General features: G+C 41.6%; 1 protein-coding gene across 6 annotated transcripts in view; it reads left to right on the top strand.

Annotated features, from left to right (window-relative positions):
- The window catches only part of cep192 (centrosomal protein 192kDa), an 84,390-nt gene extending 64,116 nt beyond the window's left edge, over positions 1–20,274 (top strand). For all 6 annotated transcript variants that reach the window (XM_012965372.3, XM_004915255.4, XM_018095033.2 and 3 more), the window contains 16 exons: positions 5,571–5,750; positions 8,718–8,978; positions 9,212–9,333; positions 10,263–10,372; positions 10,576–10,717; positions 11,098–11,267; positions 11,405–11,528; positions 11,620–11,725; positions 12,015–12,210; positions 12,684–12,763; positions 13,233–13,328; positions 13,437–13,556; positions 14,475–14,590; positions 14,702–14,825; positions 15,709–15,767; positions 19,546–20,274. In XM_012965372.3, coding sequence (XP_012820826.2) covers positions 5,571–5,750; positions 8,718–8,978; positions 9,212–9,333; positions 10,263–10,372; positions 10,576–10,717; positions 11,098–11,267; positions 11,405–11,528; positions 11,620–11,725; positions 12,015–12,210; positions 12,684–12,763; positions 13,233–13,328; positions 13,437–13,556; positions 14,475–14,590; positions 14,702–14,825; positions 15,709–15,767; positions 19,546–19,678 — 2,139 coding nt within the window. In that variant the 3' untranslated portion in view covers positions 19,679–20,274. The remainder of the gene's footprint in view (positions 1–5,570; positions 5,751–8,717; positions 8,979–9,211; positions 9,334–10,262; positions 10,373–10,575; positions 10,718–11,097; positions 11,268–11,404; positions 11,529–11,619; positions 11,726–12,014; positions 12,211–12,683; positions 12,764–13,232; positions 13,329–13,436; positions 13,557–14,474; positions 14,591–14,701; positions 14,826–15,708; positions 15,768–19,545) is intronic.
- The last annotated feature ends 7,279 nt before the right edge of the window (positions 20,275–27,553 follow it).

Below are 27,553 nucleotides of genomic sequence, written 5' to 3'. Positions count from 1 at the left end.
ACTCGTCCCAAATCCCTCAAACGCCATGTCCCCATGCATGCCGAGGACTACAGCGACTCCGAATCACTCCAACCATCAGCCGACTGGGATGGACAGTCTCTAAGTGAGGGCGAGATATCTGACGATGATGACATGGCCGATACAGAGGAACCTTCCAGATCTCCCTCTGAAGCCGTGGACTCTCTCATTGCGGCAGTAATCTCCTGCCTAGATCTCAAGACCCCAGAGTCTCAGAGCTCAGCACAAACACTTTTCAAACGCCAGAAGAAGCTTCTATCCATGTTTCCTACCCACGAACAACTTGACAGCATCATTCAGTCGGAGTGGGATCACCCAAAGAAGCGCTTTCAAGCCAATAGGAGATTCCAGCGCTCCTTCCCATTCCCTCAAGACACCCTTCACAAGTGGTCCACGCCACCTTCAGTCGATGCCCCCGTCTTGTGCCTTTCCAAGAACACTGCCCTTCCGGTCCCTGACGCTTCCTCATTCAAGGATTCCATGGACAAAAAGACGGAAGGTTTCCTCAGAGCCGCATTCACAGCGGCCGGAGAAAGTCTAAGACCGGTCCTAGCATCGGCATGGGTATCTCGAGCCATCCAATCTTGGTCCGATTCCCTTATGGAGGGAATCAACTCGGGCGCCCCCAGACAGGAACTGGCTACCTTGGCATCCCAGATCAAGGACGCCAACGAATACCTGTGCGAAGCATCACTCGACGCGGCTCAAGCCATTAGCCGCACATCAGCTCTTTCGGTAGCAGCACGTCGCTGTCTGTGGCTCAAATTGTGGTCAGCCGACCTCTCTTCCAAAAAATCACTAACCTCCATCCCCTTTAAGGGCAAACTCCTGTTCGGTCCAGAATTGGACAAAATCATCAGCCAGGCTACTGGAGGAAAGAGCACTCTACTCCCACAACCGAAGAACCGTACCTCCTTTCGACGAGGTCGTTTCTTTCGTGGAAGGCCATCCAGGACAACATCAACATCATCCATCCAGGGACTACCAATCTCAGTCCTCCCACAAACCTAGATTTCAGGGCCGTCCAAAATTTTCCTGGCAAAACAAGAAGCCCCTAGGCAAGACTTCCGACAAGTCCGCCACAGCATGACTACCTTCCACAAGAAGATACCACCCCGGTAGGAGGCAGACTCCGCCTCTTCCAAGACGAATGGCTTCGCCTCACCTCCGACCCGTGGGTACACGACATAATCTCCTCTGGCTACCGGCTCGAATTTGTGTCCAGACCACCAAACCGCTTCTTCATGTCAAGGCTCCCCCCAGACCCAAACAAACAGAAGGCCTTCCTCGCAATCATCCAGGACCTGCTGGACGAAAGGGTCATTGTCCCGGTCCCTTCGGGAGAAAAATATCGAGGTTACTACTCCAACCTCTTTATCGTTCCAAAGAAGGACGGATCCTTCCGACCCGTCCTAGACCTGAAGCACCTCAATGCCTTCATTCGCTTTTCTCGCTTCAAGATGGAGTCTCTCCGGTCAGTCATCTCAGCCATGAATCCAAACGAGTTCCTGGCGGCCCTGGACATCAAAGATGCCTACCTACATGTGCCGATTTTCCCTCCCCATTGGAAGTTCTTGCGGTTTGCGCTCAAGAACCAGCACTTCCAGTTCACCGCGCTCCCCTTCGGCCTCACCTCGGCCCCCCGGATATTCACCAAAATCATGTCGGCGGCCGCAGCCTCACTAAGATCACAGGGGGTCTCCATCACACCCTACTTGGACGACCTCCTCCTAAAGGCACCCTCCCTGCCGGCAGCCACATCCCAACTTTCTCTGGTCATACAATCTCTGACCCTCCTGGGCTGGAAGATCAACACGACAAAGTCCAGACTAACACCTTCCCAACGCATGCCCTTCCTAGGCATGGTATTCGACACGGCCGAGCAGAAGGTCCTTCTCCCTCCAGACAAGGTTGTCAGAATCCAGACCCTAGTCCGTCAACTTCTACACAACCCCCAGCCCTCCGTCCGTCTGGCCATGCGGGTACTGGGGTTACTCGTATCCTCCATAGAAGCAGTCCCCTTTGCCCAGTTCCACCTAAGGGCCCTGCAGTGGAACATCCTGGATCAATGGAACCGCAGCTCTCTTTCCCAGCCAATCAAACTCCTGCCCAAGACGAGGGTGGCTCTGACCTGGTGGCTCAGCCCGACCCACCTGGAGAAGGGACGCTCCCTACAGGAACCCCAGTGGCTCATCCTGACTACGGATGCCAGCCTCCACGGCTGGGGCGCAGTCCTGGGACACCTCTCAGCCCAGGGAACCTGGACGACGGCAGAAGCCCGCCTTCCGATCAATATTCTGGAAATCAGAGCGGTGCGCCTGGCTCTCGGCCACTGGCAGAACCAACTCACAGGGCGCGACATCAAGGTCCAGTCGGACAACGCCACCACAGTCGCTTACCTCAATCACCAAGGGGGCACAAGGAGTCGACAAGCCCTCAACGAGGTCAGCCGCATACTAGCGTGGGCAGAAGCGAGGGATGTCCGCCTGTCGGCCATCTACATTCCCGGCCTCGAAAACTGGCAGGCCGACTACCTCAGCAGACAACGGATAGATCCGGGGGAATGGGCTCTGAACCCTGGAATATTCCAGGACATCGTGGCTCGCTGGGGAATTCCAGAAGTGGACCTCATGGCCTCCCGTCAAAACCGCAAGGTGGCACAATTCATGTCCAGATGCAGAGACCCCCTAGCGTTGGCAGCGGACGCACTAACGACCAGGTGGGACTTCAACCTCGCATACGCCTTCCCACCTCTTCCCCTGCTACCAAGAGTCATCCGAAAAATCAGATCGGAACGATGCACGGTCATTCTGATAGCTCCACATTGGCCCAGAAGAGCATGGTTCACAGAACTGGTGGCTCTCAGCCAAGCAGAACCGTGGCCACTACCTCAGATCCCCGACCTTCTCACTCAGGGACCGATCCTCCATCCCGATCCAGCCTTCCTGAATTTGACGGCGTGGAGATTGAGTCGATAGTCCTCAAACAAAAGGGATTCTCCCAGAGGGTCATACGTACCATGATGGCAGCCAGAAAACCAGTTTCCTCTAAGGCTTACCACCGGGTATGGAAAACCTACAGAGACTGGTGCAACCAGGCGGGTCATTCATTTCAGGACCTATCGGTTCCGCGCCTACTGTCCTTCCTACAATCAGGCGTAGACAAGGGTCTGTCGCTGGGTTCCATCAAATCCCAGATCTCCGCACTATCCGTCCTATTCCAACAACGGCTAGCCATTCTACCTGACGTCGCCACATTCGTTCAAGGGGTATCTCACATTTGCCCCCCCTTCCGGGACCCTCTGCCCCCGTGGGATCTCAACCTGGTCCTCTCGGCACTACAAGCGCCCCCATTCGAGCCACTAGCCACCATTCCACTAGCCTGGCTAACATGGAAGACCATATTCCTCCTGGCCATCGCTTCAGCTCGAAGGGTGTCAGAGCTCAATGCCCTGTCCAGCAAACCTCCATACCTGATATTCCACGAGGACCGAGCAGTACTACGGACCCTACCATCCTTCGTTCCTAAGGTGGTTTCGGCATTCCACATCAACCAAGACATCACCATTCCTTCAATCTGCCCCAATCCATCATCCCCCAAGGAAGTGGCACTTCACTCCCTCGACCCAGTGAGGGCCCTCAAATTCTACCTACATCGCACCCGAGACATACGGGCTACAAACTCTCTATTCATCCTCCATTCCGGCCAACGGAAAGGACACCAGGCGTCTAAGACCACCATATCTCGCTGGATTCGGGAGGCCATACGCAGAGCCTACATCGCCCGCGGAAAGTCTCCTCCCATTCGCATCACAGCTCACTCTACCAGGGGCATAGGATCCTCCTGGGCCTTCAGAAACAGGGCCTCAGCTGAACAGGTCTGCAGGGCCGCTACTTGGTCCTCTATTCATTCCTTCACCAAATTCTACCAATTCGAGGTCTTCGCAGCTTCTGACGCGCACTTCGGTAGAAAAGTGCTACAGGCGGCAATTATTTAGTCCTCCTATTATCTACCACAGTGTTTTTCAACCTTTTTTTGGGCAAAGGCACACTTGTTTCATGAAAAAAATCACGAGGCACACCACCATTAGAAAATGTTAAAAAATTTAACTCTGTGCCTATATTGACTATATATAAAGTAATTCTCTTGAATAGGAATCAAATAAACACAAAGAAAGTATTTTCCGGGACATTTTCTCCACAAACCCACCCCCCCACTGATTTTTTATTTTTTTTTTTATACACACAAAAATTTTATATTATATATATATTATTATTAATTGTTTTCTTACATGTCAGGCTGCGGCATCCAGGGGTGTCCCGGGATTGTCCTCCGGTGGGGAGTAGGGCGGCTGTGCATGGGCCTGGCCCCTGGTGGATCTGGTCTGTCGGGGCAGGGCCTGGGCAGTTGCTCCCCCCGGTCGGGTTGTGCCAGGGCAGGATAGTGCTGCCTCTCCTCTCTGGTTGCTCCGCCCTCCTGGATCCGATGCCGGATGACGTCTCAGGCAGTGACGATTTCCGGGCATCAGGGAGCCAGGAAGTGGAAGGTGTCCCAGAGGGGACCGGGGGAGTCTTGTCTTCACCTACGGCACACCAGGCAACATCTCGCGGCACACTAGTGTGCCGCGGAACAGTGGTTGAAAAACGCTGATCTACCAATCCGCTTTTCCCACCCTGATGTCAAGGGACAGCTTTGGTATGTCCCCATGGTCCCTGTGTCCCACAGACACCTGTAAGAGAAAAGGAAATTTTGTGATACTCACCGTTAAATCCTTTTCTCTCAGGGTGTCTGTGGGACACAGGGCTTCCCCCCCTGGAAGCGGATAATCCTTCTGAACTTCTCTCTGCCTACAATGTATATAGTTATTAAGTTGATCGTTACCTTATGGTTCTTTGTGACAAAACTGACGAAGGCAGGAAGTGCCGGGGGGTATAGCAGCAGGGAAGGAGGGGTTAGTTCTCTTCTTCCTCTTCTAGTGTCCTGCCTCCTGCTGGTAGCTACTATGGTCCCTGTGTCCCACAGACACCCTGAGAGAAAAGGATTTAACGGTGAGTATCACAAAATTTCCTTTTTATTTGCATTTTGCCTACTGTGTGGCGCGTTGTGCAAACAGCCATTGGCCGTTGAGCACTGCACCCTGAATGAAATTTTGTCTGCATTTAGGCAGGTAGGGTGCCCTCCCACCCCCTTTCTCATATATACGCACAAGGTACAAAGTGGCAGTACAGGTACCGGAGCTCAGTGCATTCTTGCACTTGCTACCCCCAAGGTCATGAGTTATCTTTACAGTCTTGCTTGGCCCACTCTTAATTATTTCACTTTGGGATGCTGTATGTTGCAGTGCAGAAACATATTCCTTGTCGCCATCCAATGGCCCAGACAAAAAAAAAAAAATTGAAAAATGGATCTTCTGTCAGAATGCTTCTATAGTTCTAGGCTTGTTCAGCAAATACTTATATTTCCTTTGTGGAATTTTATATTGTCCTTTTAAATTTGATGTTTTTGTTTTGAGAATTAAAATCTGTTTGGTTTCTTCTGCTCTTTACATTCAGTTGCAGAGCACATTTGGTACAGAGGAACGTTTAACAAATAATCGTGAACTCAGTATCCGCCCAAAAGAAGACTCCAATATTTACTTAATGTTCTCACCTACGCATGTTGGATGTATGTTAGCAAAACTTGAAATCAAGCAGTCTGGAATAAAATCTTCACAACCAGGCATTAAATTCACAGTAAGTATGTAAAGAGGACCATGCACATTACAGTAATTGGTTTTTTTTAATTAGCTGTACATGGTTGCTGTATTTATAGATTATTTTTAATAAGCCTTTTTGGGGAGGTCTTCTATTAAGAGGCATGATGTTGCATTCCATATACAGCTTGGGAGATGGTATAATTGTCATATGGCTGTGCAGATGGATAGGGTGGCCATGCACTGGCTGATGAAAGCTGCTGATTCGGTCCTGCTGGGTCAAGTCCGACTGATATCTGGCAGAAAATAGTCCAGATATTGATTGAGCAAGTTTAAAAATTGTTTTGGATGAGGACCACGTTGGCTTGTTGATGCAGTCCCTATGGCCTGCATTTACCAACATTGTGGGCATATTGGGGAAAGATCTGCTCATTTGGCAATCTATGCCACAGTTTCAATGAGAAAAGGGGTATCGCTATGCCTTGCAGATACTAAACATTTAGTTTGCTCATAATGTTACTGTAACGCAGATTAACTCATCATTCAGTCACATCTGTGGTGTTAACCTTTTGCTCAACTTGGTAACTAAGCTTAACTTAGCTTGGTAACTACGTTTACGCCAGTTCAGTAAGACTTTTGAAACCAAATACCTAGGTGTTTGCTAAGCATGAGACCATATATATATATATATATATATATATATATATATATATATATATATATATATATATATATATATATATATATATATATATATATATATATATATATATATATATATATATATATATATATATATATATAGGGTTGGAATGACAGCACACGCAGGATGTTTTTCAAGAAGAATCACAGAGGTTTAGATAAATAAATGTGAGGCTTTATTCAGTCCGACGTTTCAGTTCCTATCTGGAACTTTCATCAGGGACAGTAACATCACAGTGCAGTACAAACGTTTTTAAGCACAAAAGGGCGCCAAGCCTGTTGCTAGGCAACCATAAACAAACAAACAAAAAAAAAAATCTTTTTTTATTTTTTTACAAAACAAAATGAAAACAACAAAAGACAGTGGAAAACCATTGCCAAAATTGCATATAGGTGTAGACATATAAGGATAATAAGTCCAGAGCTATTGGGTACAAAAAAAGAAGACCTCAGGGAGTGACAACATCAGGCCATTTTGTCTCTTTTAAAAGTTGCAAGAGCATGAAAAGCCCCACCCCCTCTTGCCTCCACTAGTGCTGGGAAGGAGCCACCTGTACAAAAAACCAACCCCACGGTACGGAACCTTGAGCACACTCGCAAACTAGTACCGTCGCCGTTGCTAGGCAACCAACCCCTGGTCGTGAGCGGGCATCGAAAGGCACATGCAAAATTGGCCAAACTTATGCACCCAAAAGGGCAGGGCCATATTACATATTAGGGACAAGCAAATGGACAGCAGACACTTAGGTCACCGCATAGGTGAACCTGGTATCGCTGTGATTGTCCACAAACATAAGGGAGCGCGCCGGACTCGGGGTACCGCCAGGGCTGCGCATTGTGCCTATGAATAGTGCCCATGAGACACAGAGTACCTTCTGTATAGCTCACATAAGGGGATAGCAACAGCAGTCACTGGGTGCCAAAAGCCCTCCGCAGGGCATATACTCGTACCTGGGGAAGGGGGGAACCAACGCCTACAGGCCCCCCAATGTACAGCGCACCAACACCAAACACGGGGAGTAGGTGTACCCCACGCGGGGCAGTATACATTGGTTCAGGGAAGGGGCATGGGTACGCCTGCTACCCACATATAGCACCATTATAGGGAGAGTCGCCATAACCACAGTTATCACAAGAGGTCATATGCATACTGAACGTATTATCCTTATATGTCTACACCTATATGCAATTTTGGCAATGGTTTTCCACTGTCTTTTGTTGTTTTCATTTTGTTTTGTAAAAAAATAAAAAAAGATTTTTTGTTTGTTTATGGTTGCCTAGCAACAGGCTTGGCGCCCTTTTGTGCTTAAAAACGTTTGTACTGCACTATGATGTTACTGTCCCTGATGAAAGTTCCAGATAGGAACTGAAACGTCGGACTGAATAAAGCCTCACATTTATTTATCTAAACCTCTGTGATTCTTCTTGAAAAACATCCTGCGTGTGCTGTCATTCCAACCCTGTGTATCTACGCTTTCAGCACTGGCACCCAGGTATTATCTTGCTCTTATGGTGTGCAGCTTTCCAGCAACTCGTTTCTATATATATATATATATATATAATATATATATATATATATAATATATTATATAAAGATGGGCCATACATAGACTGACGTAAAGCTAGTTGGGAGGTTACTTTTTTACCCCAGCTGAGGATCCACTACCTCTCCCACTAACTTCCAGGGATACTGTGCAAAAGTGCGTGTGGGAGTGCTTTTTCACCTTAAAATGTTTAGGATGTAAATGTATTTATACATTCACTTCTGTGAGAGGTTCTCCATCCATTTTTATTTGTGGTCAGTTAGCTTAAATGTGTTTGTTAGTTATATAGTGAGAAAAGCAGTGGGTTCTGACAACCCAGGCTCGTTATACAGGTATGGGATCCCTTATCTGGAAACCCATTATTCAGAAAGTTCCGAATTACGGAAAGGCCATCTCCCATAGACTCCATTATAAGAAAATAATTCTAATTTTTAAAAATGATTTTCTTTTTTTCTCTGTAATTATAAATCAGAACCTTGTACTTGATCCCAACTAAGATGTAATTAATCCTTATTGGAGGCAAAACAAGCCTATTGGGTTTATTCAATATTTCCAATTAGCACAGCTGATTACAACAGAACAGGAGCTTGCAGGAATGCAAGAAGATTTAAAAGATGTTAAAAGTTCCACAGCAGTGCAGATATTAATTAATAATACTCCTTTGCTTTCTCAATCGGACATGATCAAGCTGGGATACTTAGTTGTCAGCCAATATCCAGTATAGACAGCATTAAATTTAATTGCCTTTAACTTTTTTCTAGATACCACTTTCTGGCTATGGTGGAACCAGCAATCTTATTATAGAAGATTTGAAAAAGCTATCAGAGAGCTACATGGTGAAACTTTGTGGTATTTCCTCTGGTCAAGTGAGCAAAGTCAGTTTCTGCATAAGAAATACTGGTTCCAGAGCAGCTTATGTGAAAGCAGTGTGCTTTGCAGACTTTCATACGAGTGTTACAATGGATTCAAATGTGATGAATGTTTATCCTGAAAAGTTTGTATTGAAGGAGAGATCACAGGAGGTACGTTCTCTTCCCCATGTATGCATTATAAACTTTTAGCGTAGGAAAAGCATATGAGCATGTTCACCCTTTAAAATAGTGTTTCTTTAAAAAAAAAAAAAAAAAATGCAGTGGCAAAATCAAAAACCTGTATCAGACGTTTTACTCCTTAACTGACTAAAATAAAATAGCAAAATACTAAAATGTATACATGAACATTTAACTTATAATGAAATATTTTTTTTTTTCTTTAGACTATTACTGTATCATTAAGAGCAACTAAGCGAGAGGAGAGTCTGTGCCAAACTAGCACTGCCTTAATAGCTACAGTGTGTTTATTCTGTGGTGATGAAGTGGCCAGGCAGCAGTTTCGCAGGTAATATTTATATTAACTAAGCATTCTAGAACTGCAGTTCAGCTTCAGTTGTTTAACACAAGCCTGGATTACATGATTGAACAGAGCCCCTACTGCTTCGGAGTACCAAAATGTGAGGCACCCCCAAGTGACTTTAATCGCTTACCTTGTGCCCCTTTTAGGAGAAAACAGCACCAGCCTGGGGTACCTGTAGCGAGCGCTTCCTGCTTTGTTTTTTCGGCAAATTCCCGGGACTGGCGCATGCGCATTAGAGTGAAAAGCTGACTTCTGTGTTAAAGCTCGGGTTTTCACTCTACTACGCATGCGCGCACGAGTGAAGCAGGAAGGAGGAAGTGCTGCAGCTACCCAGGGCTGGTGCTGTTCTCTCCGAACAGGGGCACCAGCTGGGGTATAAGGTAGGCAATTTAAGTCACTTTGGGGTCACTTTGCCTTTCCTTCTCCTTTTTAAGGTACATTCCACATTGCAGAAAGAGCCCTTATTCAGGAAGCCAGTCCCATATCTGTATTCCTTACACAGGCTTGGGCTGGGTGCATGACCAGTATTGCAGTTCTATTGAACCCTAGGTTTTTGTGCATGCACTCACACCTGCACAACACATTCTTGGGAAAGATGGTTGTGCTGTGCTTACAACCAACTACCCCCTCAGGAGAGGGTTGCTGTCCCACCCAACCTGGTGATTGAGGATTTCATTTTCCATATAAGAAATTCACCAGCATACTATTGGTTTTATCTTCTTCTGTGTACACTAATGCATTAGGATCAGATCCCAGTGTGGAAGTAAAGTAAATAAGTGGAAGTAGGCTGCACCATTTGCATTGTGTTCTAAATGTATTGCTAAAATTAAGTTCTAGAACTATTTAAACCTAAAAGCAAAGAAACCTTGCAAGCATTTTTACATATATTATGTAATATTGCTTCTCATTACCAGGGCACTGTTACATAAGCCAGAAATTGCTCAGAAAGTTATATCTGAAAATATGTTACTTAAAAATACAAGATTTGATGAAGAGTTTCCTGGTGAACAGCAGACTTCTGAAGGTAAGTTTAAACATAACTCCTTTTTCTGGTAGGGGTCTATTTATAATAAAGAAAAAAAATACCAATTAGTGCTTTATAATGTAATAAATTGACTTTTTTTTGTAAATTAAAAGCATTCTGCATTCTTTACATAGATGTATATTCCATCATTCCCCTAGATTTCACTGATCTAATAGCAACAATTATTTATTCTTAAATCCCAGTGTATGATTTACCCCAAAGACCAAATGATATTCAACTTTTCTTTGCAAATACGCATAAGATGGTTATTTCTGTTGTTGGAAATGTTGTGGAGACAAGTACCAGTGGAGAGTATCAGACATCATCTAACAGAATGGGGGCCAGGTAAATGATTATCTGATTTTGTTATGGTAGTTTTTTTTTTAGGGCTTGTTCTGGTAAATGGTCATGGAATTCCTTTATATATAAAATAATTTTTTTTTTTTTTATATATATATATAATATATATATATATAATTTACAGTAAGAGGGCACTTCATTATATTAAAAAAAATCACTCAATGTTAAACCCACAGTTTTTATTATGCCCCATGTGTTGTTCTATAAACAGAACCAAAAATGAAACAAATGAAAATCTGAATGTGACATAAAGCTTAACAATCAAAACCTAAAAGGGGAATCTTATCAAATACCACTAATTAGATAATGTCACTTAAAACTGAAATTATAGATTTGTGTTTGAGAAGTTATGGTATATCTTTTAGTGCTATAGCAAATGTTGAAAGAAACCTGGGAAACACATCTTTGGATGTACTGCCCGTGAAAGGCCCTCAAGGATCTCATTTTGCTAAGGAGCCTGCTCAAGACTCTGTCAGTTCTGAAGACACTTGGAGTGTTCAACCAGAAAGTCTTTTTCTTACGGCTCCTGCTGTTAGTAAGTATTCATAGTTCTGAAAACTTCATTTCTATGTCCCTTATTTCCTGCTTTTCTGACCTTGCCAAAAAAAGTCACTTTCAGAACAAACCGTATATTCTAATATTCACCTTCCTTGCTTCATCTTTGTGGAACAGGTGGTGTGTTAGGCACTGGTCATATCAAATTCCAGAACACCTCTGCAAGATTGTTGCGATTTGACTTGTCTTGGCCAGCCCATTGTCTTACTATTACACCTCAACATGGAAGCGTTGAGCCAAAGTATGTTTTCTTCTTCATATTGCTTTTTCTTGATGTGGTAATGTTACATACAGCTAAACCACCTCATAAACATGTTTTGGCTTGCATTTAGGAGTCACGTAATTATTCTCGTTAGCCCCAACCCATCCCTGGGCTTGAAACAAACCTTGCTTCCATGGAATGGCCAGATCTATGTGCATTGCGACCGTGTACAAAAGGTAAAATCTATGTTGTCTGCTAAAGCATGTGGTTTTGAAAGTCTCAGAATATTTTAAAAATGCTTAAATGAATAGCTAGGCTATATAGAAAGAACAGCTGCAAATTATTTTCATAGGTATTCTTTGGCATGCAAAGGAATTTGATATATATATATATATATATAGATATAGATATATCTGAGGCACACACTTATAGGGATAAAAAAAAGATACTTAGTTTATTTAGATCGACGTTTCGGTCCTCACCCAGGACCTTTATCAATATCCATTAAATATTTCATTTCTCTAGTGCATTAAAGTGCAGATAAGTGAAGAATCCACCCTATCAACATCCAACAGCACCACCAAGCCATGTGCAGTGCTATCTCCTCACCCAGAAACACCTGTTCATATTGCAAAGCCATTCACAAACTCTCCTTCAACCAAAGTTGAAATAAAGAATCGCACTCTAATGTTCCCCAAAACTGCTGCTGGAGAAAGTTCAGGTAAGACATCCTTGTTAGTACATGGTTTTTGACTGCTCTTCATACATTTTTTTGTTTTTTTTAATTTAGGGCCCTATACTGTAAATACACTCACCAAAATAGATAATCTGCTAGTACAATTGGCAAGCACCTATCTTAGCACAAAACTGTAGGCAGGCTGCAACAGGGTTCTGTATCCACCACTGGAAGCTGTGGAAGTGATATGGGGAAAAGAGTAGCATGGATGCCGACAGAACCTGTTTACTCCCAAAGTACTGCTGGATGTGTCCCAAAAGCTTCATTATGATAGGGTGCCTGCCAATTGCCCTTTTTTTTTTTTTTTTTTTTTTTTTAACTTTTATGGATCTTGCTTGAGGTTACAGGGACCTAGGGAGGATTTTGCTGCACCATAAAACTAGTGGGGAAAGAACAGTTCCTGTTGTGTTGTAAACATGGAGTGATAGTTTTTTTTCTGTTTTGTTTGTTTTTTCTAGAGACATTTTTGGACATTGAAAATCCAGGTGATGAAGACATAAAATGGCTGTTATCATCCTTTGCACCGCCTTATGTTAAGGTAAGCTTGTGTTTTTAAATGCTTAAATTTGCCCTGCATGCTTTTCTATCAGCTTTGCCATGATGCTGACACTTTTACTGCTTTACTGGAAACAAGGGAATCAGAATCTCCCACCCAGTCCCTGGTTGGAAATATGTATATTTCATCAAAAGTAGGTGTACCTGCAGGCCACCAGTATATATAGTGGCAACTTGGTCACTCTAAGCTTGGTCTTTGATGGCCTTCCCCCAAATCAAGGCCTGCAAAAAACAGGGCCCATGCATTACAGATGCTGAATGTTTTATTTTTGTTTTCTTGACCAATTGGCCAGAGAGCCATAATTTCTATCTCTCTCGGTCACATCTGGGCTTTTTCAGATATCCGAAGGACTGCACCCAGCTTAAATAAGGTTTGCTCCCTAAAAGTATACCCCCAATCTCCTATACACAACATTGCTTGAAGATGTGTAGTAATAGTACTGTGTTTTCAGGGAGTATATCAAAGTGGGGAAGTGTATCGAGCAACATACACAGCGTTCAGATGTTCTAGAGTATCCGGTATGCTTGCAGCACAGGACAAGTTGAAGGTATAGTCTTTTTCAGTCTTATTTCATACAGAAGCGGTTTTATTTATCTTAGGAAATGATAGATAGGAAATGATAGAAACTTAATAGTTCATGTATGCAATCTTCTAGGTGGCCATTCAATTTTTCCCTCGAGATAAAGGTGATTATGCCCAATTCTGGGACCTTGAATGTCATCCTGTGTCTCTGCCACATTTGAAGCACAAAGTGAGATTTCAGCTCTGTGGAGAGGTAAGTAGTACCTGGAAATTGTCTGGTGATTTATTTGTTTGTGCTAAATACAACTTGGTTTTTTGTGGGTCCAGTTTTTTTCTAAATAGGATTTATTCTCAGAAGCATTTTAATGGGAGTCTAGTCTCAACTTTTCTATGTAGACTTACGTGATTTATATGTACACCTCCCCCCCCCCCTCACCAATTAGTTTATTTCTTTTAATGTAGTACTGTTGATTGATATATTTATGCACAGGGTCGGTCTGACCTCTGCAGGTTCCCCCCCACTGCCTGCCCAATCCCCTTCCCCAAATGTACATACCTTGTTATCTTTGGCATGTCAGGGAGGGGGAGAGACCAGACAGCAGGGGAGCACCACGAGAAATAGGTCTGGGACAGCCCTGTCTAATCCTGATTATGCAGGGCTGTATGTCCACTCAACAAATCATGCAAATCAAACTTCTTCTTTGAAGTGCTAAGTAAGTTGTGGTAACATTAGAAAGCCTGAATACTAAATATTTAGTAAGTACCGTTAGGGCAGTATAACACAGGAAAAGTTTGAGTTATAACTGTTTGACAAAGTGTACCAATGATTTCAGGTAATTTCCAAATGATTGATAGTAATTTTGGGCATTTTGTCTTTTGGTCTACAGAGCCACAAAATTCTGGGGGGACTAAATATTCAAATGACCAGTGTGCCACAATCCTTAAAAGACAAATAATGCTGTGTCTAAGGATTGTGGCACACTGGTCATTTGAATATTCAGTTTAGTTTAGGAAAGTGTTATAAATTTCATGCCTCTGACCAGGCTTTAACTTAAAAGACAAATAGTGCTCTCTAAGTTAAAGCCTGGTCAGAGGCAAAAACTAATAAGACTTATTTTAATAATTATGAAACATTTCAGTTATGTTTTGTCCTTATACCTTTATTTTCCAGTGTGCTAGGGATGAGATGCTTTCAGAAAAATCTTCTGCAGCTTCACTAATAAAAACAGAAGTTCCAGTTAAACCCAGAAGAAGATCTGGCTCAGAGGCATCTACTCTTAAAGCAGTGTAAGTTTAAGAATACTTGTGTTACTTCTTAAATATATATCTTTCACCTATTTTTGGAGCCTTTTCTCTATTCAAAGGGTCTTTATTATTATTATTTATTTAACTTTTCAGGCATGATGCAGCTAACCGGGGTGTTTATGCATCAGAAGAACTCTATACGTTTCCTCCTACATTTGTTGGTGAATCCAGCACATTGAAAGTCAACTTACAAAATAACTCATTTACTACATATATGGTATGTGGTTTGTAGATCCAACTGGAAAATGTAGACTCTAGATCACTATGAACATTGTCTCTAAATCACTGTAGATAAATTAATTTACTCCTGTGACCGACTAGTGAGCAAATTCTGTTTGTGACATTTTTACCCAGTCAGACTATCTTCTGTGCTGTCTATTCTGCTGGTGCTGTCATTGTTATGCGCACAATATTCTTCTTGAAGCCAGCAAACTTAAGACACCAATACATGTAACATGTATAGTTTTTGTGCACATTTTGTGGTTACAGAGCAGATTTATATAAACTATTGTAGTTTTCTAATGCAAACACACAACTTTTTACCAGCACAGGGCAACAGCACTTTTAAGTCTTTTTTACTAACTGAGTTTGTCTGTGTTCTGCCTGTCCTTTCCTCTCCTGCTTCATCTTTCCCTCTCTCTGTTTCATCCTATTACCTGCCATTGGTGCCAGTGCTGTGACTTTACCCTGTTCTGTTGTTCTTGCTTCTCTTCTCTGGCTCTATAATCATGGAACAGTGTCCTTTTCTCTACCCCAAAAAAAGGCTTTACAATTATTTATTTTTGGTTTTAAATTATGCTGGTGTTTTTATTACGCAAATAGGAGCAAATATTCCGAGTTACATACAAGGGACATTTACTTGCAGTGTGCATGAAACAGATCACTAATGTAGTAATGATGGACATTTAATATTGCAAATACATAATGGTTACACATACTTACTAGTCCTAAGACTTTTATATTAAAATACTGCAAGATTTAACATCTCATTTACAGAATTGGTTGGAAGTGTTTGTAGCATGATCTGTTTTTCTGTTATTTTGCATTTGTTACAACTGCATGATTGTGTGTGGTTAAAAGCATTTTATATTGACTTGCAGCTGAAATTTGTTAGTCCAAAGGAGCCATTTCACTTGAAGCATTCCAAATATTCTTTAAGGTAAGCTTACAAAGTAAAAAAAAAAATAAACCAAAGATTTGATTTTTATTCAGCATCCATGAGCTGTGAGTTTTGTATGCCCCAAGCTTTGGCTCACTCCTTGCTCCGCCACCCATCTTTATTTCCTTGGTTGTGGATCAAAGTATGTAAGTATGTTGTGCTGGTGCACATGCTCAGTTCATGCCAGGTGCATTTGCTAGGGCGTGCCTGTAGCATCTCATCAGAACTTGGCTTGGATGAGTTCTTGAACAAGCATAGTATCCAAGGCTATTGTGATATTAATATCTACAGTTAGTATTATTGGTTGTATATATGGTTAGGTCAGTAAAGGTTTGTGTGTGCTGGGTTAACTTGGAAGGGTTGAACTTGATGGACTTTCAACCCTATGTATTCCAATCTGTGGTATCCAATATGGCAGTTGAAAAGAGTTCTCCATACAGCTGCTTTCAAGACTCCTGCTGCAGAAGATTATCAGAATTATCAGTCTATTTTAAAAATGTGGTGATTAGGTCTGTGCTATTATCATTTATTTTCTTAAGGTGCAGCTATAGGGGGCAAAGAAGCTTTCCTTTATCTTTTATAAGATGAATGCATAGCATGTTTTATACTAATGTTGTGTGCTGTGAACTGCATGTACATATATAATATAATTTTTATTTGTTTTGTGGGGTTTTTTTGTTTGGATGGAGGTGTGTGTTTATAAATAGCTAAACAAATCATTTAAAAGCTTATTGCCAAATGGCACACTTTGACTTTGCAGTTAAGAGACAAAACAGTGCCAGTCAAAATGTCTGTCAAGGTTTCCTATAGTAATCGCTGGGAAATGTGGGACCTGAAATGCACATAATGGTGACCAGCTTTCTCTTTTAACCCTTTCACTGCCAGCCATTTTGGTCAAAGTGGAACTTCTACTGCCAGACAGTTTTTTAACATTTTGCACTGTTTCACTTTAGGAGCCTTTTCTTGGGGGTCTTTTAGTTTACCCAGGAAAACAATATTTTGTTTTTTTTCAGGACAACCTAAGCTTTCAAAATATTTTGGTGTGATTCCAATTCTCTAACAAGATATAGGCTTCTAAATATCTTGAAAAATCACATTTTTCATTATATAAACACACATACCAGAAACAAAAATTATTTTATGCCCAAAAATACAACCGATTTGGAAAGTCCCATGTCTCCTGAATGTGCCAATACCAAATATATATAGTTTTATGAAGATTTCTCACTTGTATAGGTCAAAAACTCCCAGCAGTACACTACCAAATTTCCAAAGTACTGCTTCAGAAAGCTGCATACTTTAGATTTCAAGGCCAAAACTTCCACTAACAGAAGGTTTATCCCAGAAAATTGCACATTTATGGAAAGAACAGATTCTGGGGAATCCAGAATAGGCACAACTGTCTGTCTACTCCAAACTATCAAGTTGCAATGCTTTCCTAAAATGATTGGTTTTTATCAAAATTTGTGAAACTTTTTAAAAAAAAATCACTTCAAAGCTTCCAGTCTATAGTATCTTATCTCCTACAGGTCATATAGTAACCAAATAAAACACCCTAAATTTGAACGCCAGGGGTCCACTGAACAGTTAGATGCCCAATATGTATAGGTTTACCCAAGTATGGGGCCCCAAAGTGAACATACCTCTATCATTTCTGTCATTTCAGCTCCAGCAAAATCAACAAATTTACATAATTATATGTGGGATAAAGCTAGTAAAAAGTATGCTTACCCCAGAAAGTCATATATTTTTGGAAAGTACACATTCCCCCAAATTTAAAATGGGTACCCATGTCTTTCTACTCCAAAGTACCAAGCCGCAAAGCTTTTCTAAATGTAGCAATTTTGATGACATTTCCAAAAATCCCCTCAAAGCTTCCACTTTGCAGCATCTTATCTCCCACAAAGTGTTAGGTACCAAGATAAAACACCCTAAATTTGAACACCAGGGGTGTTTGATTCCCAATATGTATAGGTTTACCCTAATATTTTGCCCCAATGGGAACATACCCCTATATGATCTGTCATTTCAGTTCCTGCAAAATCAACACATTTACATCCTTTATATGGGATAATGGTACAAAAAAGTACACTCACCCCAGAAAGCCATATATTTTTGGAAAGTACACATTCCCCTGAATCTATAATGGGTACACATTTCTTTTTACTCCAAAGTACCAAGCCGTACAGCTTTCCTGTTTGCCGATTTATTTTATGACATTTCAGAAAATCGCCTAAAAAATTTTGCAATTTGCTGCATTTATCTCACACAATTTCTTGCAAACAGAGGCAAATCACCCCAAATAGAAACACCTAAGGTCTACTGAACAGTTTGATGCCCAATATGCATAGATATACCAAAGTCTGTGGTATGTACTGACCCCACAATAGCACATATGGATTTCTCGCCTGCCAACTCAGCTTTTGCACAGAGCCCCCTGACGGCGTATTATGTGCAGTAACACCCCCTAACTATACAGAGACCCCCAGAAACCATATATTTTTGGAAAGTACACATTCTGATGAATTCAAAATGGGTAGTTATTTTTCTACACCAAAGTTACACATGGCAAAGCTATGCTAAAAACAGATCAGGAATACTAATACAGGGATAATAATGCAATAAAACCACAAATATTGTGCAAATTAGTGAAACGACAAAATAAGTCACACAACAGTGTAATTAGTGGTCAGAATATCTGATCCAATAGTCACGCTGTCAAAATATACAGTTTTTAGGGAAAAGAAACTAAAAACAAAGTGGTAAAAAAAAAGTGTGTGTACATGTGTAAAAGTTGTGTGACAGTGTGTATATCAGTGTATATTTACACGGATTATAAAGTTGTGTGTGTAAGTGCAAAAAAAAAAACCCCCACCTTACCTGTCCTGAAGCAGGGATCGCAGTCCTGGTACTCCTGCTGCAGTCTTCATCTGTGGGCGGCGCTTGGGGGAAACAGGTAGGCGTCTGCTGCTTGGTGGTTGCTCGTTGCCCAGGGGGCTGTCATCGCTAAAAACTCTCTGCACATGCCGCTTCTGCAGAGAGTACCTTTATCTGCCAAACAACGTACGGCGCACGTTGTTGGCAGATAAAGCCTTTTACTGCAACAATGTACGCCGTACGTTGTTGGCAGTAAAAGGGTTAAATGTTGAAAGTGGGGCAGGTTGTTTTTACTAGTGCTACTGTCAGGTGGTACTTCTATGTCAGCTGATTTCACTACCACTTCATGTTTAGTAATTGTCTAAATGGGATCTCCCTGTCTCTGTGTACACAGGACTAATTTCAGCAAGAAATGTATCCCCTTCACGCAGGGTTGGAACTAGGGGTAGGTAAAAGAGGCATGTGCCTAGGGCGCAGTGCGGTGTGTGTGTGGGGTCCTTGACACATACCTCTTCTGCCTCTGCTCCTCTAGTTCAGGGTCTTGGAGGATTTCAGTTTTAACAGTTTTGCGCGCTCTTCACCCATGTGATCGAGGACAGGTTGCCTAAATATGCACATTTTAAGCTTTCATTTGATTTGTGATGGGCAGACAAGTGCAGATTCAGGCATCTGGGTACTACATGAAGGCAAAGCCTCAAATCGACTCCTGCACTTTTGCCCAGTTACTCTATTACTAGAGGCAGACGATCGCTAGAGAGAGAGAGAGGCTGTATAGTTTCAGAGATTGGCTGATTGACAGATGTTTCATTAATATTCACTTAGTCAAATAAAGATCTGTGCAATAAGAATGTATATTCCAGAACCTATATACCAAATAAGTAATGATCTTTATTTTATTTAGAGCTCATCACTATATCAACCTACCAGTCAAATTCAAACCCAACTCAGCCGGCAGATACGAAGGAATTCTGGACATACAGACAGACGCCGGAAATATCTCTATTCAACTTGTTGGTGAAGCCTTAGCCAAGTAACTAAATCTAAATAAAAACATCTTTTAAGTGTCTAAACACTACTAATTGTATAGAATATATTGTACAGGATACATTAAAGTTTACAACTTAAATAATGCACTTTCTGTAACTACTAAATTCTATGTATTTTTGCAAAGTACAAATGTGTTTAAAAAAAAAAAAAAAATTTGTTTTTTTTTTTTTTCAATTAATGCTTGCAGATAAAATATTTTGTGTGCTGTGTGGCAGCTCCTGTGATATTTTTATTGTTGTTGTGACTGCTCTCCTGTCCTGGCTATTTAAGAAAAGACGTAGTGTGTGTTGTTCTCGCATTGTGCTTATACCCTGTTTAATGTGTAACCCCTGCAGTATCACAGGTGCCAAATAAGTGGCTGCCTTGGTTTGTCATTGTACATATTTGTCCTGTACTGAACACTGATGAGATTCCTCTTCAGAACCTGATGCCATACTTTCCATTGTACGAAATGTGGGAAGTGTTATTTCTTTACTGTTTGATACATGTAATTTATGTTCTTTGTAAGCAGATTAGATTTGCAGGAAACTCTTGCTTGGTGATGCCATTTTTTATGAAAATCAAATAAATATTTAAGATTTGAGTTCCCAGTTATTCTTTTTACACATTCATTTTGCTTTTTCTTAACTCTGTACATTCCATAGATCAAAATCGGTGCTACATGTCACAAACCAGAGTCCTGCAGCAGTTCAGGTGCCAACAGGTTATCTGTAAAAAAAAAAATGCACATCCTGAGTGTTGCAGGGAAATTTTTAGATGATTTTTTAAATTTTAGAAAGTTTTTTTTTTTTTCTGCCCTGCCCACTTCAGATGTCACTTCAAGTTTGCAGCAATAGCACATCCTATTTAATTATGGTCAGCAGGTGATGGATCAGGTTACAGATAAAGCAGTTGTGGGTTGGGTAGTAGGTGTCTAAGCTGGTAAAAATGGGGGTTGTGGGTCCGGGTTTCAAAGATTGGTTCCGTGCAGGACTCCAATATGTGGCAAGGAAGAGGTTAAATTAAAAATTATCACGTGTAAAACAAAATTAAGGTTCTTTCTCAGAAGATTCTGCAGATGTATGAGAATGATCATCCAAACAAACCTCCTTGTGCCATGAAGGATGGAAAGGGGCTTTTTTTGTTGCATTGTAGTGCAGGAAGTCTGCAGTGGCTACAATATGTATTTCACAAAATCACTGTAGGGTAGTGATGGACACGTGGCCCAAGCTTTTGGGAGTTGCATTTCAAAAAGAAGTTCAAACAAGAGGGTGATTTATTACTTGGATATACTCAGACTACAGCAATCACCAGTCAATGTGCACATCCAGGACAATGGCATTCTAGTCAATGGGGGGAGGGGGGTTATTTACTGAGTGGTTTGTCCATCAGTTCAATTGATTGTTTAAATTAGAGTTGCACCAAATTCTTTTTTTTTTGTTTTTTTTTTTGGGATCAGCCTTTAAAGCAATACTGATACTATAGGTCTTGTTCATTTTTCACTGGTAGGGCTACTTTTGTAAGTAATTGTTAAAGTTCTTCAACCTGACTGTGTCTACTACTGCACAAATATCCTCATGTTTCCTCATAAAGGAACATGGGGGATTGGATGGGTAATGTACAAAAACTTCTGTAAATTCTTTTAAGGCAAAATTATAAATAGCAAGCAAAAAGACAGTGTTATAATAGATGTAAAAAAAGGTTTAATTTCTGGTGTCCGTGTCTATTTAAGAGCCCCCAGAGTAGGTTTTGGCCAAAAACAAAGTATGTATTTTCCTGCTAAATTTTGCTGTGTCATTTTTACACAAAGACTGGCTTTTTATAAAATGGCCAGTGAGCCATTACCCTTGTTGCCAAAGTGAAAATATTCTATTTCCGTTTAAAACATGCCCTCAGTACCACAGAAGTTGGACAGCACTGCGCTAAGGAATGATATGCATTGCAAGGGGTGGGTCTATATGAGGGGGCACAATAGGCAGATGGCGTAGGGGCATGTAATTTTGAAATCCAGGGCTGACTGTTGTGGTGTGGTGTTTTATTTAAATAAGATGCAATGTGCAAATAGATTGAGGGCTGTACAGGATTCCACAACAAACCCCATGGATGGGAGTGGATATCACTGTCAGTGGCAAAGTCAGGCTTTACAATACAGGGTGCTCCTACCAACATGCAAAGGGTGTAAACAGCTTAGCATTCTATGCTCTTTCCAATTTACTAGTTGTCTCCCTCATTTCTACTTTGTAATTCAGTACATCATCTCTTCCCCAGTCTGTAATTTTGTGCCTCTACTTCTCTTCCCTAGTGTGCAATACAGGAGTTCATAAACACCATTTACTACATCATACACACTGATTTCTTTCATTACTGTTCAACAACCAAAAGCAGAGGCTAAGCTCTTCGCTGCTTGTCCCATCTGTTAGCCCAGCTTGACTGTAATGTGGGGAAGAAGGCATACCCCTTTACGGAGGACAGACAGTAGTGCCAGATCACTCGGAGCGTGAGGGTTGAGGAGTAAAGCCAGGCATGCTGCAATGATGAGGGGTAAAGTTGGCCTTGCCACACAGGGTACTTCTCCCACCATGGGTTTCCGGGAGAAGGTTTGGGAAAGACACCCTCCATATGTTTGCGGTGGAGAAGGGTCTGAAAATGCTTGCACCCGCCAAGCCATTTGGGATAAAAGGGCTATTTCTCTTGAGAGGGGGATCTGAAGAATCTACACCCTTTTGCAGTTTGTCAGTGGATTATTTGCACAGGATGACACCAGGATTTGTGGGAAGGCCACAAAGGCCCCATTTTTTTGGGATGATATGCTTTGCGAGGGGTGGGTCTGAATGAGGGGGCACAATAGGCGTGTAATTTTGAAATCCAGGGCTTGAATGTTGTGGTGTTTAATTTAAATAACCTGCAATGTGGAAATAGGTGCAGATTCGACAGTTATGGAGCTGTCATCCTTACACAATCGTCATGTTTTAGAATATGGAGACCTTGTTGCCACAAGCAAATCACTATTGCAATGTATGCAGTAGTGTCCCTTATTCTTTTGTGAGGTTTTTATGTGCTGAGGTAGGATCAGTGAACATACAGGGGAGGAGAGGGGTCGTGTCAGGGGCGCAAAGTATCTGCTGGGCATATTTGCTTGGCACACGGGGCTTCATGACCCTTTCCTTTACTTTGGGATCATCCTAGCCAGCCCAGGGCCCCCAAAAACATTGTTGGTTCTCCCCCAGTGTCCTCATACTATGGCCCACTCCCCCCAGCATCCCCTTAGTGTCCTCCTGCTTCCTCCCGCTCCCCCCTGCATCCTCTGGCCAGATGGCCACCTGGCACCAATTCTCTACCCCTAACTGCAGGTGTGGAGCGCTGGGGATTTTACAAATACAACAAGTGTTCCCCTGCGTTCCCCAGTGTCCTCCGGCTCCTCGCCGCATCCTCCCTTTTATAAGGTTGCCCTGTACGTATGTGTGATGTCAGTACGCACGGGGCGCAACCAATCAGATTACCCGCTGACCACCAATAACAGGCCTGTAATTCTTTACAGGGAGCCCGAGCCAAAAAACTGTATCACAGTCGGGCCCCCCTTTAAGCGAGAATAGACCTGTCCCCCCTGATGGTAGCCCTGTATGTAGGTAATGTAATAAATGGTGAAATGTTTGCTACAAGCCTAGGGGCCTATACAGTGCACTTGTGTTTATGAGGGGCCCCATTTAACACTTTTACTGCCAGCCATTTTGGTCAAAGCGGAACGTGTATTGCCAGACAGTTTTTGAACATTTTGCACTCTTTCAATTTAGGGGCCTTTCATTGGGGGTCTTTTAGTTTACCCAGGAAAACTATATATTGTGTTTTTCAGGACAACCTAAGCTTTCAAAATATGGTAGAATTTTTATGTAATTCCAATTCTGTAACGAGATATAGGCTTCTAAATGTCTAAAAAATTTAAAAAAAAACATATTTTCCATAATATAAACACATATACCAGAAGCAAAAATAATTTTATGCATGCAAATACAACTGATTTGGAAAGTACTATATCTTCTGATCGTTCCAATAACAAATATATATAGTTTTATGGAGATTTCTCACTTGTATAGGTCAAAAACTCCCAGCAGTACATTACCAAATTTCCAAAGTACTGCTCCAGAAAGCTGCATACGTTAGATTTCAAGGCCAAAACTTCCACTAACAGAAAGTTTATCCCAGAAAATTATACATTTTTGGAAAGAACAGATTCTGGGGAATACAGAATAGGCACAACTGTCTGTCTACTTCAAACTACCAAGTCACAATGCTTTCCTAAAGTTACTGGTTTTTATCAAAATTTGTGAATTTTTTGAAAAATCGCTTCAAGGCTTCCAGTCTATTGTATCTTATCTCCTACAGGTCATAAAATAACCAAATAAAACACCCTAAATATGAACACCAGGGGTCCACTGAACAGTTTGACCCAATATGTATAGGGTTACCTAAGTATGTGGCATGTAGGGGCCCCAATGTGAACATACCCCCCATATGATCATTTCTGTAATTTCAGCTCCTACAAAATCAACAAACTTACATAATTTTATGCGGGATAAAGCTACAAAAAAGTACGCTCACCCCACAAAGCCATATATTTTTGGAAAGTACACATTCCCCTGAATCTAAAATGGTTACCATGTCTTTCTACTCCAAGGTAAAACACCCTAAATTTGAACACCAGGGGTCCACTGAACAGTTTGATACACAGTATGTATAGGTTTACCTAACTATGTGTCATGTAGGGGCCCCAATGTGAACATACCCCATGCAAGCTATCATTTCTGTCATGACTTTTCTGAAAAACGCCTAAAAATGTTGCAATCTGCCACATTTATCTTACAACATTTCTTACATACAATGACACATCACCCTAAATATGAACGCCAGAGGTATAATGAACAGTTTGATGCAAAGATATGTGGTGTACATACTTCCACACAGCTAGAATAAAGCTTCCCCGGAGCCTTTTCCCCCATACCTTTTGTTAAAATGATGTCCCCCTCTCTCCTTGACCAATATATTTCTTTTTTATTGATTTTCTTATTGTACAACCACGACAGAAGACAAATGTATGAGCAATGGTGTAAAATGCTTTAATATGCTATGTTCATTTGTGTAAGTGACAAATAACAAATAAAACTATAAGTTACAAAAAAAAAAGATATGTGGTGTACAGAGGCACCCAAAGAAAATATGCATATGAATTTTCTCAGCTGTCAACCCAGTATAAGCCCAATGACTGTGTAGTATGTGTCGTAAGACCCTCTACAGAAAAACCCAGAAACCCATATACTTTTTGGAAAGTAAACACTCTGCCAAATCCAACATGGTCCTTTCTACACCAAAGTACCAATCTGCAAAGCTTTCCTAATGTTAGTTGTTTCTATGACATTTCAGAAAATTGCCTAAAAATTTTGCAATTTGCCGCTTTTATCTCATACAAAAAAAAGGCTATTGTGATACTAATATCTACAGTTAGTATTAGTGGTTGTATATATAGTTTATGTATGTGAGTGTATAGATTGGTAAGTATAAGTTGTGTGTGCTGGGTTTTCTTGGATGGGTTGAACTTGATGGACTCTGGTCTTTTTTCAACCCTATGTAACTATGTAAGAAATCTGGAATACTATTGGCTCATTTAGCAAAAAACCAAACAGGCCAAAATTTTATACAAAAACGTAAAACTTCAGAGGGTTGGACAGGAAATTCAAGGCACATTACGGAGTCGATGGCTTCCTACTTTATTTTACAAAGCCTCTTAGGATGACCCATCAGACAGACTACAATTTTTTAAAAGACACAAACATTTCCAAACTTACACCCCAAGATAAGGGGAAATCCTAGACACCCAGTACCGACTTGTTATATGGGTGCCCCAAGGCCGCCCCCCCCCCATTTGTGCTGCCCTAGGCCTGGGCAATTGTGGCCTCGCCACAAATCCAGGCCCGGATACACCTGTAACAGAACAAGAAATATCACAAACAATAACACAATTGAAAAATGGGAAATCACCAGGTTCAGATGGGTTTTCAGCAGAATTTTATAAATCACATGTTGGAAATTATACATGCACTCACAACATTATATAATGCAACTCTGCAAGGCTCCCCCCTATGGCAGGAAGTAAATGTAGCCCGGATCATCCTCTTCCCCAAAGAAGGTAGAGATCCAACAGACCCTGGCTCATACAGACCTATTTCACTGTTGAATCAGGATGTTAAAATATTAACAAAAATTATGGCCAACCGATTACAGAAAATTCTCCCACATATACTCACCAAAAACCAAGTAGCTTTTTATAACGCAGAAATCCAGTTCAAGCCATGTGGAAAATCATAGCGACTTTATACCACAGCAGCCTAGAAAAAACAAAAATGGTACATTATTAAATTTGGATGCAGACAAAGCCTATGATAGAAACTCATATGCACATATAAAACGCCCCTTAAAATTCCAACACTTTGGCATGTTAAACATATTTAAAAATGTATATTCTACACCGGCTATTTCCGAAAATGCTATATCCTGTACAAATGTTACCTTACCATATAAAACCCAAAGATCTCAAACGTCTAAATCATATATTTAGTACATTCATATGGCAAAACAGAAGACCCAGAATTGGGCAATTTAAACTACAACAGCCCAAAATATTGGGAGGAGTAATACTCCCAAACATACAGGAATACAATGAGGCATCACTTCTCAGATATGCAGGTGACTGGACACAATCTAGAAATCTATACACGACTATAAGCCTAGATCAACAATTAACAAATGACCTCACACTTAATTACCTTCTTCATACCCCGATAACAACTATCTCCCCAGACCTACAAGCAAATCCATTATTCATTGACACATACCAAGCCTGGCATTCAGTAAAGCATATATTACACTTACCTACATACTTATCATCATATATAACATGGATGGGCAATACAGGACTACGAAACCCAATCCTCCAACAATGGAGCTTACAAGATATTCTAAATAAAGATAATATCAAATCAAATCACTTTTATATGAAGTGTCTATCAAGTGTTAGTGGTCAGTGTTCAGTAGTCTGATGGCCTGATGGAAAAAGCTGTCCCTCAGCTTGCTGGTTCGGGACCGGATGCTACTATATCTCCTGCCTGACGGAAGTAGTTGGAACAGTCCGTGGCTAGGGTGACTGGAGTCTTTTATGATCCTCTCCGCTTTCCTCAGGCACCGCTTCCTATAGATGTCCTGGAGGGAGGGAAGCTCACCTCCAATTATCCTTTCGGAACGCCGCACCACTCTCTGCAGAGCTTTGCAGTTGTAGGCAGTGCTGTTGCCGTACCAGGTAGTGATGCATCCAGTGAGGACACTCTCAATGGCACAGCGGTAGAAGGTCCTGAGGATGCAGGAGCTCATGCCGAATCTTTTCAACCTCCTGAGAAAGAAGAGGCGCTGCTGCGCTTTCCTCACTGTTTTGTCCGTGTGAACTGACCATATCCCACTAACCGTGGCAGAAATAACAAAAAAATTCCCATTCACCTAATCACCTGCATCAGCTCATCACCTGCAACTACAAATATATAATTTTGCTACATACTCCTTAAAAGGACTAACGGCTGTAGATAAACCACATCCACTAAATCAGAACATTGTCCGACATAGAATCATTAAGAGACAACCCACTCATAAAGGAAACACAATCATATCATCTTGAGATAAATCGGAGAGGAGATCAACCACCAAGAACACCCCCCCTCCCAGGAGTCAACGCGCTATTGTGTATGTCACTGGCTTCATATACATGTTGAAGTCATAATTCCCAGAATTACTAATCATAAATAAAAGTGAGTTGATTATTATTTCTGTTATTATTACTATCACCA

The sequence above is a fragment of the Xenopus tropicalis genome, chromosome 6, assembly GCF_000004195.4.
Source record: "Xenopus tropicalis strain Nigerian chromosome 6, UCB_Xtro_10.0, whole genome shotgun sequence".
In the NCBI taxonomy this organism is placed as follows: domain Eukaryota; kingdom Metazoa; phylum Chordata; class Amphibia; order Anura; family Pipidae; genus Xenopus; species Xenopus tropicalis.
Note: the sequence above shows the minus strand (reverse complement) of the source record. Positions and strands in the feature narration are given on the sequence as shown.